We start from the raw sequence: 17,675 nt of genomic DNA on the forward strand, positions 1-17,675 counted from the left end.
CTAACTATTCTATGATTGTATGATTCTATGAAGACTCCCCTCATTTTATCTTTCTGCAGTGCTCTCCAAACCTGGTTGCCTACTGAAATGGCCCTGTTCAGTGTCTACAGGGTGATCAAACAGGCTTTGTCCCAGCAGTGCAAGGACTTTTCAGCATTTTCTAAACTTTATTTCTTCCATGAAGCTAGGATCTGTTCTGATACCAGGACGTCATACAAATGGTTGAAATAGCTTTCAGTGCCCTACATATAACATCTAAGTGACTTGCAATGAAAGGTACAAACCATTTTGATTTGCCTGAGTGGAAAGTAATGTGGAAACAAATCAAAAGAGGAAATGGGATCTAAGAGCACAGTGGAAGAAGGATCAGCTTACTGCCAGGAAGGAGGGAGTGTGATTCTACATGAAACCATACTGGCTTCTAAAATGCTTTATGTTTTGATAAAAAGCATCAAAAGCATAATCACTGCATTTAAAACAATTAACACATCATGTAAAGGAATAGTGAAGTTGGAAAAGTAGCACAGGTAATGTTGCCAAATGTGCATTATGTCAGCCTTAAATTTTGTTTTTTATTCTTTTCCATAAAACGTGCATTATCAGAGATGTTCTGAAGGAGAATATTGAACATCTTGTCTTACAAATACTGGAAGACTAAGACACTTAAAACTTTCCATAATTTTCCATTAATTGTCCTTCTCACTTTCTAGATAGTTAAATGGAAACATGCAGCCTGAGTTACAGAAATGCTAAGCGCTCACAGTTGCAAGAGCCATTAATGGGAACTCTCTTCTGAACACTGAATCCCTTAAACCAAAAGCTTTATCTTTGAACTGGCAGCCTAATGAAGGTTACCTAGGGACTTTTGATTATTATGTCTCTTACTCTGTGCCCATTTTGCAGATAGGAACTATCCTTCCACATAGTACTGGCAATCCACAGTCAATTCTTTAAAATTTATAAGCATTAAGAACCCTCTGTAATGGTATTATGGAATTGCATACTAGGGAATAAATAAGTCTGCGTTTTGTCTGATGTTAGTGTGGAACTACGTGAGGAATGCTGGACATAAATAGAAATATGAATAAAACACAGGATTTGTGAGGACAGAATCACAAATCACAGAGGCTGAGCTTGGCAGGGGCCTCTGAAGGTCATCTGGACCAACCTCCTGCTCAAGCAGGGTCACCTAGAGGCAGTTGACCAGGACCATATCCAGGCAGCTTTTGAGTATCTCCCAAGGATGGAGATGTCACAACCTCCCTGGGCAGCCTGTGACAGTGCTCAGTCACCCTCACAGTGACAAAGTTATTCCTGATGTTCAGAGGGAAACTCCTGCATTTCAGTTTGTGCCCACTGCCTCTGGTCCTGTCACTGGGTACCACTGAAAAGACCCTGGCTCCATCTTCTTTACAACCTTCCTCTGAGCATTTTCTTCGCCAGGCTGAACAGTCCCAGCTCTCTCAACCTCTCACAGGAAAGGTGATTTGAACAGCAATTAAAAAGAAAATTGTAACCCACATGGATTTGAGCTGAACAAGAATGATCTAGCATTTTTTTATAATCTAGACAAAATGTTTGAATTTATCATTTTTATGTATAATTTATAGGTATTTTTACAGATATTAAAACAATTCTATGTGATGGGATTTCCACCTCCTTTCTTACGTTTCTTTAACTATGAAGCTGCAGACCTATAGCCTCAACTGTTAATGCTTGACCTACCAGTAGCAGAGAAAGTTGCTATTTCATAGTGAAAAGAACTTCTAGTTTTGTGCATTGTACAAAATGTCTGTAAAGTCTGTAGGAAGTTAGTCTATCTCCTTCTCTCTGAACTTTTTTCCTCCTCATGTGCCACTAGGAGGGAATGTCTAGAGCAGCATGTGATGGGCAAGAGGTATGATGGCAGCCACCAGAACCCCTTTAAACTTACTTCCGGGGATTCTGTAATACTGCAGAAAACAAATCAAAGCATTTTCTAGAAGAATAGACATTGTCATCTGATTTATAATTCCAAAACTGATAGAAAAGACTAAGAACTGTAACTCCTAAAATATTTACCTGGAGCTAGCAACATACGCTTTTTATGAATTGCTGTAATTCTCCAGTAATTAAGTACAATAATCAGTTTTGATGACATACCATGCATGCAGCCAGAAATTCAGGTATATATTTGAAAGAAATCTTAACTTTGTGTAGGCATTCAACTGAATTTGTCTTCTGTTTTGTCATTTCGTCTGTGCCATACCACATCAGGGATAAATTTCACTGTCTGTTTAAGGACTGTGAAATATGAAGAGATGCCATATAGTTATTTAGAGATCCTTAGCCAGTACAAATGAAGATAAAGGTTCATGTTTTCTGGTTGTTTTTCATTCACAGTGCATGCATTGGATCCCAAGACCCTTATTGTGGCTGGGACATGGTGATGAAGAAATGTACAACACTGGAAGAAAGTCTGAGCATGAGTCAATGGGAGCAAAGTATTACTGTGTGTCCAGTAAGTCCAAATGCATCCATTTATCTCTTAAAACTTTTGATTCTAGGTAAATTTCGTGAAAGTGATCTACATAGATTTGTCAAACTCAGAAAACTGTATTTAATGCTATTTTTCTCAGGCCTTCCCATCACATTTTAACAGGATACTTATTTTCTATTTCTTATCAAATGATTGATATAACATGATCAAATTATTTATAGTGCTTTCCAAGGGTAGTTGTATTTTACCTATAATGTCTGTGTTCCCACAATGAAAGCAAAAGTTCATTAAGACTAGAAAGACAAACGTGTTTTTCTCTGCAGGATTTTGCTCCATTTTGTACTTCAAAAAAATTTAATCACTAGCGGTATAATCTTCTCTTTTAGGATCATTGTTGCTGATATGAAAGGCCATACAACATCTTTGAAAGTCCATGAATTTGAAGGGTGAATCATATGTGTTAAGTCTCCCCCACATACATGACTGGAGTGATAATTGTAATAAACTCAATATTAATATTTACAGTGGCTTAACACTTCTCTTTAAATATTAATTTTGAATAAATGTTATATAATAAAAACCAAACATCAAAGTTGATTTACATCTCTCCTTTCTAATGTGGTTCCAGTGTTGTTTTAATATTGGTTCATTTCTCTCACTCTGGAGAGCACTAAAAGAGGGTTAAGAAGGATCTTCATTGAGCTACTAAGCTCTTTCCTGTGGAAACTCATGCTGCTTTGTCTTTGGTGCCTTCTGCTCATGAGGACAGAGGTTTTCCAACTCAGTTCTGCTTTCGTTGCTAGTAGGTATTTCTTGAACTTGTCCCCACTCACCAGTGGAGCACATGCATCTATGTATTTGTGCTCATACAACATCCATGTTCTATTCTCCGTGTGTTTAACAAGCTTCTTTAACATTTTATTGAAAGTCCTCTCTCATAAGCTAGACTTTGTTTAGTGAACTAGACATGCAAAATTAGTATGAAGTTCTTCCAGCTTTCGCTTGTGATATTTACATGTGTTGCAGCAGCCTCATGGATACAAATCACTACACTGATTATGAGGTCCTTGAGAACTAGCTCCTGTGTTCTGACTGTCTGTGTTTGACATTAAATAGTAATTTTTTAAACAATATCTTGTCCTATACCTTGCATCCATGCTCTCACATCATGGCCTAATAACAAAGAAAGACTTGCGTTGGATTCATCTGCATTAGCATTTTAGCTCAAATCAGGAGCAACCTTGGGGCAAATACTCTGATTTTTCCCATCAGCTATTCTTTGGTTCACAGTACAAAGCAATCTTGAAGCACACAAGCCACATTACTTTTGGATTAAATTAAACCAAAAACGTGCTCCAGCTACTACTATGATTTTGATCTGCGGCTAGAGTGAGTCCAAAGTAAAGCCCACAAAATATGTATGGTGTATGTGTCAAATCTTCAAAACCAGCTGTTTTATTTTTCAGATTTGCAGTTTATATGCATACCATTTGCTAATATAGACATAGTGATTGTTTCACAGAAAGTCTGCGTTCAGTCACTAGTGCAGTCCTTGGCTCTCTGATGGGCAGCTAGATGCACTGTACAGTATATTAATTCCCAAGTATATGCAGTGTATCATATCTCACTGTATTAACCTCACAGGGCAAGTGTGCTTATGTATGTGGAGGGTTTGCTGGTGTCCTAGTTGGGTTTCTGTATCAGTAAAGATTACTGGAAAGGCTTGGTTTGTTGATATTCACATGAGCAGTCTGCCTACTGCTTGGTCTGATTTCTGGCATTAGCTCTTATTTTCTTTCATATATACAAAACATGAGGCCAAAAGGGGGTGGAGAGAGAGAGAGAGGAATGATTTAGAAAGCAGAATTCAATTCTGTTCCATTCAAATGGAAAAACAATTATTTAGTATCTATTATATGACAGTTGCATGGGATATGTCAGTCTAGTCAAAGCAGAGAGAGAACACCAAGGGAATGTTCAGAAATTCATCTGTAGGTGTGAGACTTACACTGCATATCAGAGATGAAGGGATTTAGTTAAGCAGATTGAGATTGCATAATATAGGGAAAAATTTAGAATTAACTGACAAATTTAGAATTAACTGTCTAAATTGAAAAGCATGGTTTTACCACTTTGCTGTCTGTTACCTCTGAACTCAGAGTAACACATTATTGGACAAATTTGTAAACTTAATAGGAACTTTCCTCTAAAATAACACTGTATTCTGGCAAACTGCAATCAATTACAATTTTACTTAGTGAGGCTTTCAAATATTTGTTTTTATAGCATTTTATGTGCTGTATTCACAGGATATATAAGCCAAGATGTAATGAATTTCATTTTGTAAGCAATTGAGCTATGTACATCCTTGGCATTTCCTATATACATCTATGATAATGTTGCAAGCAGAGCATAACAGAATATTAGAAACCTTCTACCCTTCCTCTTTTGGTTCCAATTGGTTCCAGTGTCTTAATTGTTATTAAAACCACACCGATCTTTTTAACACTAAAGAAAATGTGTCAGATTAATGCATGCATGCATTTCTTCTAAACTTGGATTAGAGACAGGCCTGGTTATACACTAGTTTAGCCCAAAAGTAGAAGTGTGACCAATTGCACTTGAGAAATTATTTCCTAGGGAATTATTCATATATCTGAATATTTATTGGCATGTCATGGTAGAGCAGGGAGAGGACTAGGAGTGTAGCTGAGGATCTGTGTGATCTTGTTTTGATTTGATTTCATTCTCAAGTTGGTTTTTTTAGGTTATTGTTTCAGTTGGCATGAGTACACCATTTATGTATGAATATAGATAATTAATTCTATGGCATGTATATCTACTTTGAGCTTCTTTCAGTTGGTGAGATATCCCTATTATTCATCCAATATTTTTTGAAGTACTGAAGGTGCATTGTTTTACCAAAATACTTCCCACTGGGACCACTTGCAATTAATCACTTTAAATATGCTGTCTGACATTATCAAAGAGCTTTTACAAGGGAAATAAAAGTAATTTTAAAAAAAGTTGGGGGACGGGGGATGTTTCCTCATAAGTATGGAACATGAAATGGCTTTATTTTTGCAGCTGCCTGCAAGGAAAGAATATAGCGTGGTATCTTACCCAAATTTGTTAGCAGCTTCAGGAAATACTCTAGAGCCACTGAATTTTACACAAAGTAATCTCAAACTAGAGCTTGTGGCAGATTTAAGGACTGGGTCACTGAAGGTCTGACCTTGAAGCAGAGTGAAGAGGCACAAACCAGGAAGACAAGGTGGGATGCAGAGAAGCTCAAGACAAAGACTGATATTTGGAGGACATTAGGAAGGAAAAAGGGACTGGAGGTATCTGCAGAAGGGAAACGGTGGCAAAAACAGGGTGGTAAGGATGGAAAGCAGAATGTAGCCATGCCAAGAAAGTACAGCAATAGTGTCTGATTGATTGTGATTTTCCCCTTGAGGTATGTCTAATGGTGCAAGGTTAATGGACACAGGTTCTGGTGAGGGCTAAAAAGGGCTGTCATCAGTACCTTTTGCTTTCTTACATGATAAATGATAAAATTGTTTGATATCATTTGTGAAAGCAAGATATTCATAGAGAGACAGAGATGGTGAGTCATGGGGAACAGCAGAGCCTGCAGTGATCTTTACAGTGGGAAAAAATCAAGAAAGCATAGTGTAGGTTTAGTTCATAACTGTAGGTGCAACAATAAAGATGGTTTTGTGCAGCATAGAAATAGAAAGTAGTAAAGGCATTTTTAGATCTCTGACATTAACTAAATTGGGAACATATCGTTGCTAGTTTATGGACTAGCATGTGTTAGATGAGCAGTGTAAGAGAGAATTGTTTTACTTGTCATTTAAGAAGAAATAAGTATTTCCTGTTGTTTTATGAAAAACAACAGTGTCTATTCTGCATGAGCAAAGGTTGGAGAGTTATTTTCAATAAACAGCTGCCAGCAGAAGTTTGAAATTATGAATTATGTTAATGCCAGTTGTAGCTGGCAGAATGTACACATAGCTGTTCTGTGGAGAAGCTGCATCTATGAAAAAAATAAATCATAAGAGATTTAATTAATAGTGAAATTATGGAACCTTTGTCACAGTGGAAAGAATCAGCCAGCACCCAGCATGGCAGTGGGAACATGTCTCGTGCTGTAAGCAAATCTCTTGTATCTCAAATTATTAGTGAAATGTATACTTCCCTCACCACTGTTAAAATAAAACAATACCAAAAATAGCAAAGGGACACACCATTTCAGATCATTCACAAAAATCTATGATTGTAGTCCCTATTTCGATTTATAAGCAAATGTTGAAGTGTTACCTTCTTACACATTTGATAAAATATGATGACTACAACTCATGTATTTATTTTTATCTGAGTGACTTGTCAGTACTGTTGTTTTGATTGAAAGTTTAAAAATGTCACAATCAAAAGGAAAATCCTTTAGCATTAAAGTGAAAAAGTGGCCATCATTTCCATTTATGATCACAGATTTTTCGGATTAAAACCTTGCTAAAAGACTTCATAATATGAAATCGTGTCTTTGTTAGGAGAGCTGAAATCCCCATATCCAGCCCCATTTTCTTTAGGAGTTCCAGTAACCATGGAGGCTGCTGCACTTTCTATTAGCATATTTTGTTTCAGCTAGATAGTAAAGATTTCTTATGAACATGTGTTATGTCTGCATGATGAAAACATTCCAGTCAAGATGAGAATCGTCTGACCCTTCCAGCCAAAGGTCTTGAGAATTTACTTCAGTGGGAGAAAACTCTCTCATCACATAGAAGTTAGGTGCTGCTTTTTGAAGGTGGTTTTAGGAGAGAGAGTTGTATTTTAAACCACATTTCACTTTTATGAAGTGGTGTTACATGGTATGTGATTAAAAAAAAATATTACCAAAAGAAGACACTCATCACAGAGATTTGAATTTGATTCATCCAGTTTTGCTACTCTGGACTATTGTAGAATCACAGAATGGTTTAGATTGGAAAGGACCTTAAAGATCACCCAGTTCCAAAACCCCTGCCATGGGCAGGGACACCTTCCACTAGACCAGGTTGCTTGAACAGGGATGGGGCAGCCACAGCTTCCCTGGGCAACCTGTTCCGGTATCTCACCACCCTCACAGTGAAGAATTTCTTCTCTATTTCTTCCTTATCCTGTGATGCCTCTTCCTTTTGATCTATATTTGGAGTTTCGCATGTTCTTGTGCATGCTGGTTTACAGTCAGTATCCAGGTTCCTAATCACCCATAAATATTACGAAATAGGGAATGCTGTCATCGGAAAATAATTGAGAAAGCGAAACTATACTTTCTGTTGAATCACTGTGGGTAAGCATGGTTATGAAACATAACAAACAGTTATGATTATTGTTGTTGCTATACTGGTGGCATTCAGTGGCCCGGGTTGGTTGGAGGTGGTGGGAGTTATGCAGCTGTAGAAATTATAAGGGGAGCTTGCTGTCTGGAAGGAATACCCCTCCATTGGAGGCTTTTACTGTTGTTGGCTCAAGGCTGTACCTCCAGAATTAAGAGGTTGTATGAAGGAACTGTCGGGCCTCAGGTAAGCCTTTCTGTTGTGTTTGTTTCTAGATGAGGAATCTGACAGTGGATGGGCATTTTGGAACATGGTCGCAATGGAAACCTTGCACCCACACTGACGGTGCCAGTGTTGGCTCCTGCCTTTGCAGGACACGTTTGTGTGACAGTCCTGCGCCTCAGTGTGGAGGTTGGCTGTGTGAAGGACCAACCATGGAAATTGCCAACTGTTCCAGGTACGCAAAACAATTTCAGGTTCTATTGTTTATGGTTCAAAAGTTTTTACCTGAATCAGAATAGAACCTACCCTTTGAAATTGGATCTGCAGCCCACTGGTCCTGTTCTTCTGTGCATGAAACAGCTCATAGCAATGTCCACAGCAAATGAGACATTTGAAAGTATCTCTTTAACTTTGTGGGAGAGAGAATGAGCCAGGTGCAGTGATTTCAAATGCTGTGTACCAAACAATATTGTCCTCAGCTAATTTTAACAAAAGCTCAGACAGAAAAAAAAAAAAATCAACATTAGATAATATCCAAAGTCTGATTCTTTTTTTCAGTTCTGTAAGTTATGAACCTTTTTTCATGAAAGTCAGAACTCTTCACTTTTTAGGACATCTCGTATCACCGTTGTATTCCCCCATTCTACCTCAGGCAAAATTTTTTCATTCTATCTTTAGACTGTACCGTGACATTTAGATCTATTACCAGTCTGTCTGCCACTCTGTAGCCACTCTTTTGTTTTCTTCAGGCACATGACCACTCCCAGTAAGAATAAATCATTTCGGAGACACTCAGACCACTACGTATTCTGAACTGCGTTAGGACTTCATGTTATTTTAATTGCAAGTTGAAACTTATGTTATGGTGCATTCTGCTTATTTTCAATGATTCTTTCTGCTTTTTGTCTCTGCTTTTTTCTTTTTTCTTTTTAACGTCAGAAGCACATCATGGTAGTGAATAAAACTTCTGCACAAGATAACTGCAAGCTCTGTAAGTGGAAATAGTCAATTTTAGGGAAATTGTTAAAAGCATAACAATATAGTGTATAACATTACATCAGGAGAATGGTAGAAAAGATAAGCATGCTGAGAGATACTGAACAATCAAACAGCTATTGACTGTCAGGTTTAGAAGGGAATTTGGAATATGATTTGGGCCTTAATTCACATACTACCATTGGCAGTATTACACTACTATTTTAAAATCTTATTTCTGTTAACACTGCTATATTAGTAATTGATTCCCAGAATTCATGGAGATCCAGATACTTGTCCATTTTACCACTTGGGTCAGGCATTGCACTGACAGAGATATTATTTTTTTTTGTCTGGGTTAGCCGTGATAGCTGATTATTTGTTTCAAAAGCTTTTCTTCATTGTTGTCAACCCTTATAATAATGAGACATCGATATGAGTGAAATTTAAACTGGTAATATTTGTGATATATTACTTGAATAATCTTATATAATTTTTTATTACTGGATTTAATTAGTTTTCATTGTCAAAAGAAAAATTATTTCAAAATCAAGCAGTGCAGTATTTTAACTTTCGCATTTATGATGAAACCTCAAGAACTCATTATAATTTAGTTTTATTTTTTCTTGATTTCTCTTTGTCTTCCACCAATACAGAAACTGCAAGCTAGTGATCAAAAGGTTTTGGGAACTGCCAAGTGCATCATTTTTTTGCTTAGGACATAATATGAGATGTTTGGTCTAGTATATTTTCCCTAGGGCATACTGGGGAGGGACAGGAGTGTCTTTTCCAGAAGTTCAGAAACACAGAGTACAGCATGTGAATTCTTTTACCTTTTTGTTGCATTACAAGTAAGGTATTGGCACCATATTGGAGTATCCTGTTGAAATTGTGAACTAACATATTTGACACTTACTTATAACTCTTTTACCTTTAGAGTCATAGAATAATTTAGGTTGGAAAAGACCTTTAAGATCATAAAGTCCAACAGTTAACCTAACACTGCCAATTCCACCACTAAACACGTCCTAAGCGCCACTTCTACATGTCTTTTAATTACTTTTAAATACCTTCAGGGACAGCGACTCCACCACTTCCCTGGGCAGCCTTTTCCAGTGCTTGACAACCCTTTCAGTGAAGAAATTTATCCTAATATCCAATCTAAACCTCCCCTGACACAACTTGAGGCTGTTTCTTCTTGTCCTATTGCTTGTTACTGGGGAGAAGAGATTGACCCCTAGCCCACTACAGCCTCCTTTCAGGTAGTTGTAAGAGGGCGGTAAGGTCTCCTCTTAGCCTCCTTTTCTCCAGGATTTAATCATTTTGCTTTCAGAAGAGGTAGAAAAACTTGACATTTTAATCTCCCTAGAAAGAAGACCCATAAATAATAATTGGAACAATATGTAATTACAATTTATTTTCAGAACTTTGATACAGGAGTTTGCAGATGCAGTTGACACAGAATAAAGTGACCGAAAGCAACTAAATAGCTTCATACCTGTACTTTACTTGTTGTGTAAATGGGTCATTTTAGCAGTTGCTGATTACAAAGTGTGGAATATGGAAGTATCAGAGCACCTTTAGTTGAATATTCTTTAAGAAATGGAACATTATGCAGTATTAATTACTTCTACAGAAATATTAATAGCCAGATTCTGCTGTCAGTCATACCTAATCAGCCATTCGCTATGTATAACAGATGACAGAGCCTGAGCTTTTTATTCTACCAGAAATGGAGGCTGGACACCATGGACTTCTTGGTCACCTTGTAGTACCACATGTGGAATAGGCTTTCAAGTTCGTCAGCGTTCCTGCAGCAATCCAACCCCTCGGCATGGAGGACGTGTCTGTGTGGGACAGAATCGTGAGGAGAGGTGAGTTATCGTTTTTTTGCTATCTATCTGTTTTAATATCTTCTGCTCAGCTGTATTCCACAGGACATTTTCTCCTTTACCTGCTGCCTTCTCTTCTTTTTCCTTTCACACTTGCTTTAACTCCACTGCTGAACAGTAGCAGCATTTACATTAACAAGGCTGGAGGTGTGGAGCAGTTCTTTCATCTTTCACTTAGCTGCATCCCTTCTGAGCCAACTGAGAGCTCCTGGTAGCGCCAGAGAATTGTGCTGAAGCAATGTGCTGCTGTCCCTTGAGACCCTGAAAATTGATTCTCCTTGAAAATTGATTGCATCGTGTTTGAATTGTAACTCACCCAGCCTCAGGACCTGGAATTCAGAGAAAATACAGTGAGGTCACAGCACTATGTAACTGATGCTGTGAGTTCATTTTTTTTTTCTGTCTTAAATGAATTAAGTGTCTATGTAACATGAAAGGAGGTTTCAAGGGCTTTGTTTTATATTCAATAAATATAATACACCTTGAACTCAAATATCTTTTAGCAAGGTTTCACTTTGTTTTGGGTTTTTTTAAATTCTTCATATATATATATATATTAAACCCTCAGCAGATCAAGTCAGCTCATATTTTGGTTTCACCGTCTACTGCTTTGGCACTAGGCTGAGTATTTCTTTCACTATCTTAGAATGTGAAGTTCAGGCCTCTGATTTCATTTTACATGCACCCTACGTCTCTAATTTGTAATTTGTGTGTTAAGAATTTTAATAGTAATTAAATATTGCTTTAAATCAAAGTAGAATATATTCAGATAAACTGCAACTCTTAGATGCATTATATTCTTTTCTGAGGCATGCCAAAAAGCTAGATAGCAGAAGACTGGTGTTAGAATTTGGAGTACTGTTGTCATCCATTCCAAGAGATGTGCGTGAATACATTTTCTCTCAACATGCACTTGCAGCTTACTTCAATATTTCTGTATGGGTGATTTTGTATCCTATATTGCTGTAGGATAAAAACAAGATTCATCAACCTTTATTATGAGTTTCAGTGAGGGATTTAGTTAAACATAAACTCTGATGACAAGATTCTATTGAAGGGGAGGTGCATCACATATTTATGTATTAACAGATCATCAGGGTCTTTAACTCTAAAGATAAGGGATCATTGCCACAGAACATGTGAACACTTATTGCTGTTTCAGAACTATAGTTATTTATCATTTCATTGCAGAGGGGAGCATTTTGTAATTTTGTAAATTGTATTCTGAAAACAGATTGCCCAATCAGAAAGCCATCACTATGAGATTTAGATTGTATTTGCTGTTATGTAGCTCTGTTCAGCATGAATAACAGTTATCATAGAATCATAGAGTAGTTAGGATTGGAAAGGACCTTAAGATCATCTAGTTCCAACCCCCCCGCCATGGACAGGGACACCTCTCAATAAACCATGTCGCCCAAGGCTCTGTCCAGCCTGGCCTTGTACACTGCCAGGGATGGAGCATTCACAACTTCCTTAGGCAACCCATTCCAGTGCCTCACCACCCTCACTGGAAAGAACTTCTTTCTTATATCTAATCTAAACTTCCCTTGTTTACATTTAAAGCCATTACCCCTTGTCCTACCACTAGAGTCCCTAATGAAAAGTCCCTCCCCAGCATCCTTATGGGCCCCCTTCAGATACTGGAAGGCTGCTATGAGGTCTCCATGCAGCCTTCTCTTCTCCAGGCTAAACAGCCCCAACTTTCTCAGCCTGTCTTCATACAGGAGGTGCTCCAGCCCCCTTATCATCCTTGTGGCCCTCCTCTGGACTTGCTCCAACAGCTCCATGTCCTTTTTATTGATTTTCTTGAACTGAGAGATCAGTCCAGGGCAGGACACAGTGAGACTAAATATAGAAGAAAAGAGTTTATTTTGGATAGACTTCTTGGTTATAGACTACATAACCATAGACTATGAATGCTAGCAGTTCATGAGTCATTGTTCATCTTAATTTTATCATGGAATAAAAGTCCAATAAGAGTTTTAAGAGAAATAAGGAAACCATGATGAATACTTCCATAATTGTAGGAGAAAATGTCCAGTATTAAGACAATGGTAAAAGATACTTAATCTGAGTTGAAATAAGAGCAGCCTAGAAGGATTGATTTTTGGTGTGTAACACTTCTGCAGGAATAACGGGCTTATGTTGCTTTGCTTTTGTAGCCTGCAGGTTACTTGTCCTTTCCCTCTTCATCCAGTTCAGCAGCAATCTCGGATGTATGTGCCTGTGAGTTTATGTCAGGATGCCTTTTTCTCTCATAGTTCCTCTGTCACTGTTTCTTATCTCCTTGAAACACCATTCATTCACCCTCACAAGCCCTGTACCTTCCTCTCACTCACTACCCCGATTTTGTTTACTATCCATAATGTGTGCTGGTACTTTCATAATTCTTAAATTTATGCCCAGAAGGTGTGGTATGTGGAAGTTTGTCATATAATTTGTAAAGCAGCTAGAGGAATGAGGCATCAGTTATTTGCCAGGATTTTTGTCAGTGTCAAGCCAAGTACTTGGATGAATCTTTTTCAGAGCTGTAAAAAAACAGAGTGTCCTGGGAAAGTTGCCAGCCAGGGCCCATCCCACCACCCCCAGCAGGGGACCAGGGCTAGCCTGGAGATTGTGGCCAGATCCAAGAAAGAATCTAGGTCATAGGCGCTACCATGGCCATGAGGCAGGTTTGAGGTCCAGCTGGGAAGCAAAGCCACAGGCCAGGGTTAGGATCGGGTTCAGTGGTCACTGGCAGGTCTGTAGCAACAGGGCCAAGGCCAGAAGCCAGTCCACACATTGAAGTCTAGGGGCTCCATGGTGGTCCAGGGACAAGGTCTAGCACTTCTCCAACAGCACAGTTCAGGCAGAGGTCAACAGTCCCTGGCAGAGCTTATACAGAGAGCTTATATAGCTCCTGGGACCATGGGGTGTGGGTAGAGGTCCCAGGTGAGGCTGGTTGGGGACATTAGGGCATTGATGGTGTCCTCAGGGCTCTAACAGCCTGTAGAGAGTTTTCAGCTGTGAGGACAATGGAGTACCAGTATTTACAGTGATTCTAATTCACTGCTTTACTTTTGTACTACTGAAGCTACATCTGCACCCAATGGGAACCGTCCCTCTGAGAATTGGGACCAGAACATTTTGGCAGGCTGAGCAAGTATTCCACATGCAATAACTCGTAAGAAATGTTTACCTGGATTTTGCATCCAGAGTACCTATAAGCAGCTTCTCAGGTTTTCTCATTTAAATTAATCAATGCTTATAAATAGCCTAAAATTTTACTTCTTTAATGGCCCAGCTCATAGGTAAAATGAATATATGTGTAGTCTTTGTGAAAATTAGAATTAGTTGGTATACACATTGTGTGCATTTGTCTTTATAAAAGTGCATATTCACGTCACCTTCACATGTTCAAGGGGCATAAACACAGTATTCAGTTTCTGCAGCCAACAGTGTCAAACTTTGAAACAGCTTTTCAAAAAACAGTGATTTCAATAGAAGTCCAGTGCATAACTCAATAGAAAGCAAACTCAGAAAAAGCAGAGTATAACTGACGTAAATTCACCTGCAGTTATGAATGCATATTCAGTTTAAGAGTATTTGTTCATACGTTAAGAGCTAAATGTTTGTCTAGGTTATGTTTGGTTTAGCCCATGAAAGCCATGATCCTAGCATGGCTAATGCATCAGGCAGCTCTGTTCTTGCTGGTAAGTCCCCTGAAATCAATGGCAGTATTTACCAATTTAAAGTGTTGCAGATAAGTTGAGGTTCTGCTAAAGGGGAGTGGGGGGTAGGAGAGGGGGAGAAACACTTGAGAAATAGCAGTTAAGACTCGTACTACAAAGCAAATTCGCCTTGTAGAAACAGGTCAAAAGTGCGGCTGATGTGTGTTTACACAGAATATGGAGAGTGAGTAAAAATAGTATTTTAACTAAATTTGCTAATCAGATGAAATAATTTTGTAGTTTAAACTCCAGATGGAAGATATCCTGATTAATTCCTTAGGGGCTTAAAATTTATTTTTTTTTTTTTCTGTATGAGAAATCTTCACCAAAGCTGCTGGAAAACTCCCTAGGTTTTACTTTATAGAGTCTATAGTATCCTGACTTGACTTTTTCATTGAGTGGAAATGTTTGTCCTCTCCTTTCTGTGGAAATTGCTGTGGATGTGGGCTCATTAAGTCTGCTGGTCTCTCTCCTACCAGTGCAGAAATGAGGGACATTAGGATAAGATTTCCTTGCTTTTAGTAAATGCAGTTATCTTTTATTACCTAGGAAAAAAGGAAGCAAGAAAGCATGGCAAATCAGAAGTAGAAAAATAAATTGGCTGCAGATGAAGAGTAAATGTTTGAAAGCCGTGGAAATTTTGGGGGTTTATAAGAAGATTAGAAGCAGTAAATATTGTCACCTTTTTTTAGTACACAATCCTCAGCAAATATTCAGAGCTTTTGGGCTTGTTTCCATGAGAAGGAGGAACTGATGAAAGTTAAATGCTGTTCTGTGTAGCACTGCCTGTTTCTGAGCAGCGTGAACAAGCCTGGTCCTCTTTAGCAGAGCAGAGCAGATCAAATCAAATACCACAAGTCTTTGGGCTTGCTTGTGCTCCCATGGCTGTCTTGTCTGCTGGGAAGTGTGTACTCCCATCCTTTTTGCTTTCTTTAGTCCCTTCTCTTCTTCCACAGAAGCCCTTGGGAGTACATGCCCTGGCCCCTGCAACCTTCCACAATCTCCTGGGGAGGGATTCCTGTCAATTCAGCAATCTGAATCCAGTAAGGCATCTGTGTGCATTATGTGCCTGCCTTCAATTAAAGGAATCCAGCATTCCCATCAACCTCAATATAGTTTGTGCTTCCCAGTAAGTCACCAGCTGATAGTCACCTACCACATAACAGTATATTGCATAGGAATGGTCAGACAGTGATGAAGGTTAGTTTGTTTTTCTTAAATACATGCTAGTATAATATTGTTCAAACTTAAGAACTATATGTTTAAATCAAATAGCATCTCTCTGGAGATGTTACACATTTGTAACTGTCATGCAGTTAGCCTGTAGCATGCAGTGCCACATGGCAACACTGGCATAAGCTGATGTGTTACTAAAGGTTGAGATCTTCATGGGAATAAGAATTAGTAATTCCAGTTGTACTGGAATTGCATGGAATAAAAATGAAAACATTACTATAGGAACTAGTGGTTGTGGACAAACTGGACTTCCCCCAGTATGACAATTCTTTTATCAGGGTATTTGAATTTGGATTCACTGCAAGGGAAAATGGGAAGGGTCACTGTACAAACCCCACGTTTCTTGAGACTGTTCTCCCTTCTGACCTCAGTGCAGTTAGATTAGGGGAGAGGGCAGTGATTTCACAGATTCATGTATCTTGCATTGCATGTTTTGTTGGATTACTGTAAAATGTTAGCCCTGTGGGTCCTGAGAACAAAATTAAGAAGGGAAGAAAGAGCAAAAGGGAAAAATGGTTACTGAGTTACTTGAAATGCAGCCAAGAAGAGATATAATGAAACTTGGCTCAGAGCCCCATGCTGTAGCACAGCTCTCAAAGATCAATTGCAGGGATGTCTCTAGCTATGAAAACATACCTGGTGTTTTCAGAGGCTGGTTGGCCGAAATGAAAATAAGATTCTACTTGTATGCTGTGTTGTTTGTTTCTTTATCTGGGGAAAAAAAAATGAAAAAAGGAAAACTTGACACTCACTTCTGTTGTTGACTTAAAAAAACCCCTAAATTGAAGTTAAGAAGCTTGCATAGACATTTGAGGGCTATTTTCAGTTTCATCTTGTAGTTTCAACTGCATCTTTAAATAGTGTTGGTTAACAGAACTGCCAACCTTTGAAGTGCTTACTGTGTCAGTTAGGTTTCTTTTCTGTCTTGCATTTAAGTGTGAAAGAGCAGGCGATAGGTCACATTGACACTAAAAGTGGCACTGTGTAGTGTTGTGGGTGTCATTTAAGTGAGAGTTGTCACACCTAACTTCACGAGTCTACAAATGTGAGTGTTATGTGTGTGTCTAGTGTCTGAATTTCCACTATGGTCTGTAGTAATCTAGTCAATACAGGCTGCGGAGAACAGGGTGATTTGTCTCCTGCTACTGTATATTCCTAAATTTGGTCAAATTAATCATTCTAGTCTCCATAGCTTGTATTGACAAAATTTCCTTTGGCTGTAATGGGAACTTAGGTGCCTGTCTCCCCCACAGCTTCTGTAGTCAATGGAGAAAAATCAGTATATTGAGGGCTGTATTTGTATTACCTACATTTGACATTTGCTTTAGGGTGACATAAATCATGTATTTAAAGGGTTGTTTCTTTGCATGAACTATTACTCAAGTTTAGGTGGCTTCCTTCATTTATAAACAGCTACACTGTCCCTGCCTATATTTTAAGGCGAGATGAGTGCCACCCTTAATTTTACTTTTTTCATGACTGAATATTAATAGTTCTCAACTTCATGGCAGATTTGCTTTATCCTATGTGTGTTCCAAATTAACTTAGCATATCTCCATTAAGACCTAATGAAATTATGCAAAATATGTACTCATTTCACTAAATAAATGGTGATGTTACATCTATCATTCGGTGCTTATTCTCAACAAATGATCACAGAGGCAAACTATCACAAACATTCACATAAATGACTGCATGTGACAAAGAATGTGTGCAGCTGTTGGAGTTTTAGAAGAAGAATATCCAAGTGCAGAACATTTCTATGCATCTTTAGTGTAGGCATATGTGAACTGTGAATTGCAAATACTGAACAGGCAGGAGGAAGAAACCCATA

The 17,675-nt window shown here is 38.4% G+C and overlaps 1 protein-coding gene across 1 annotated transcript in view; it reads left to right on the top strand.

The window, feature by feature from the left end:
• Positions 1-2,382: 2,382 nt before the first annotated feature.
• Positions 2,383-17,675, top strand: part of SEMA5A (sema domain, seven thrombospondin repeats (type 1 and type 1-like), transmembrane domain (TM) and short cytoplasmic domain, (semaphorin) 5A) — a gene marked incomplete at its 5' end in the record, with an annotated part of 87,550 nt that continues 72,257 nt past the window's right edge. Inside the window, 3 exons of the mRNA XM_010021803.1 lie at positions 2,383-2,500; positions 8,079-8,260; positions 10,731-10,874. Of these exons, the coding sequence (XP_010020105.1) occupies positions 2,383-2,500; positions 8,079-8,260; positions 10,731-10,874 (444 nt within the window). The remainder of the gene's footprint in view (positions 2,501-8,078; positions 8,261-10,730; positions 10,875-17,675) is intronic.

This window comes from Nestor notabilis, unplaced genomic scaffold, assembly GCF_000696875.1.
Source record: "Nestor notabilis isolate BGI_N333 unplaced genomic scaffold, ASM69687v1 scaffold6209, whole genome shotgun sequence".
Taxonomy (NCBI): Eukaryota; Metazoa; Chordata; class Aves; order Psittaciformes; family Psittacidae; genus Nestor; species Nestor notabilis.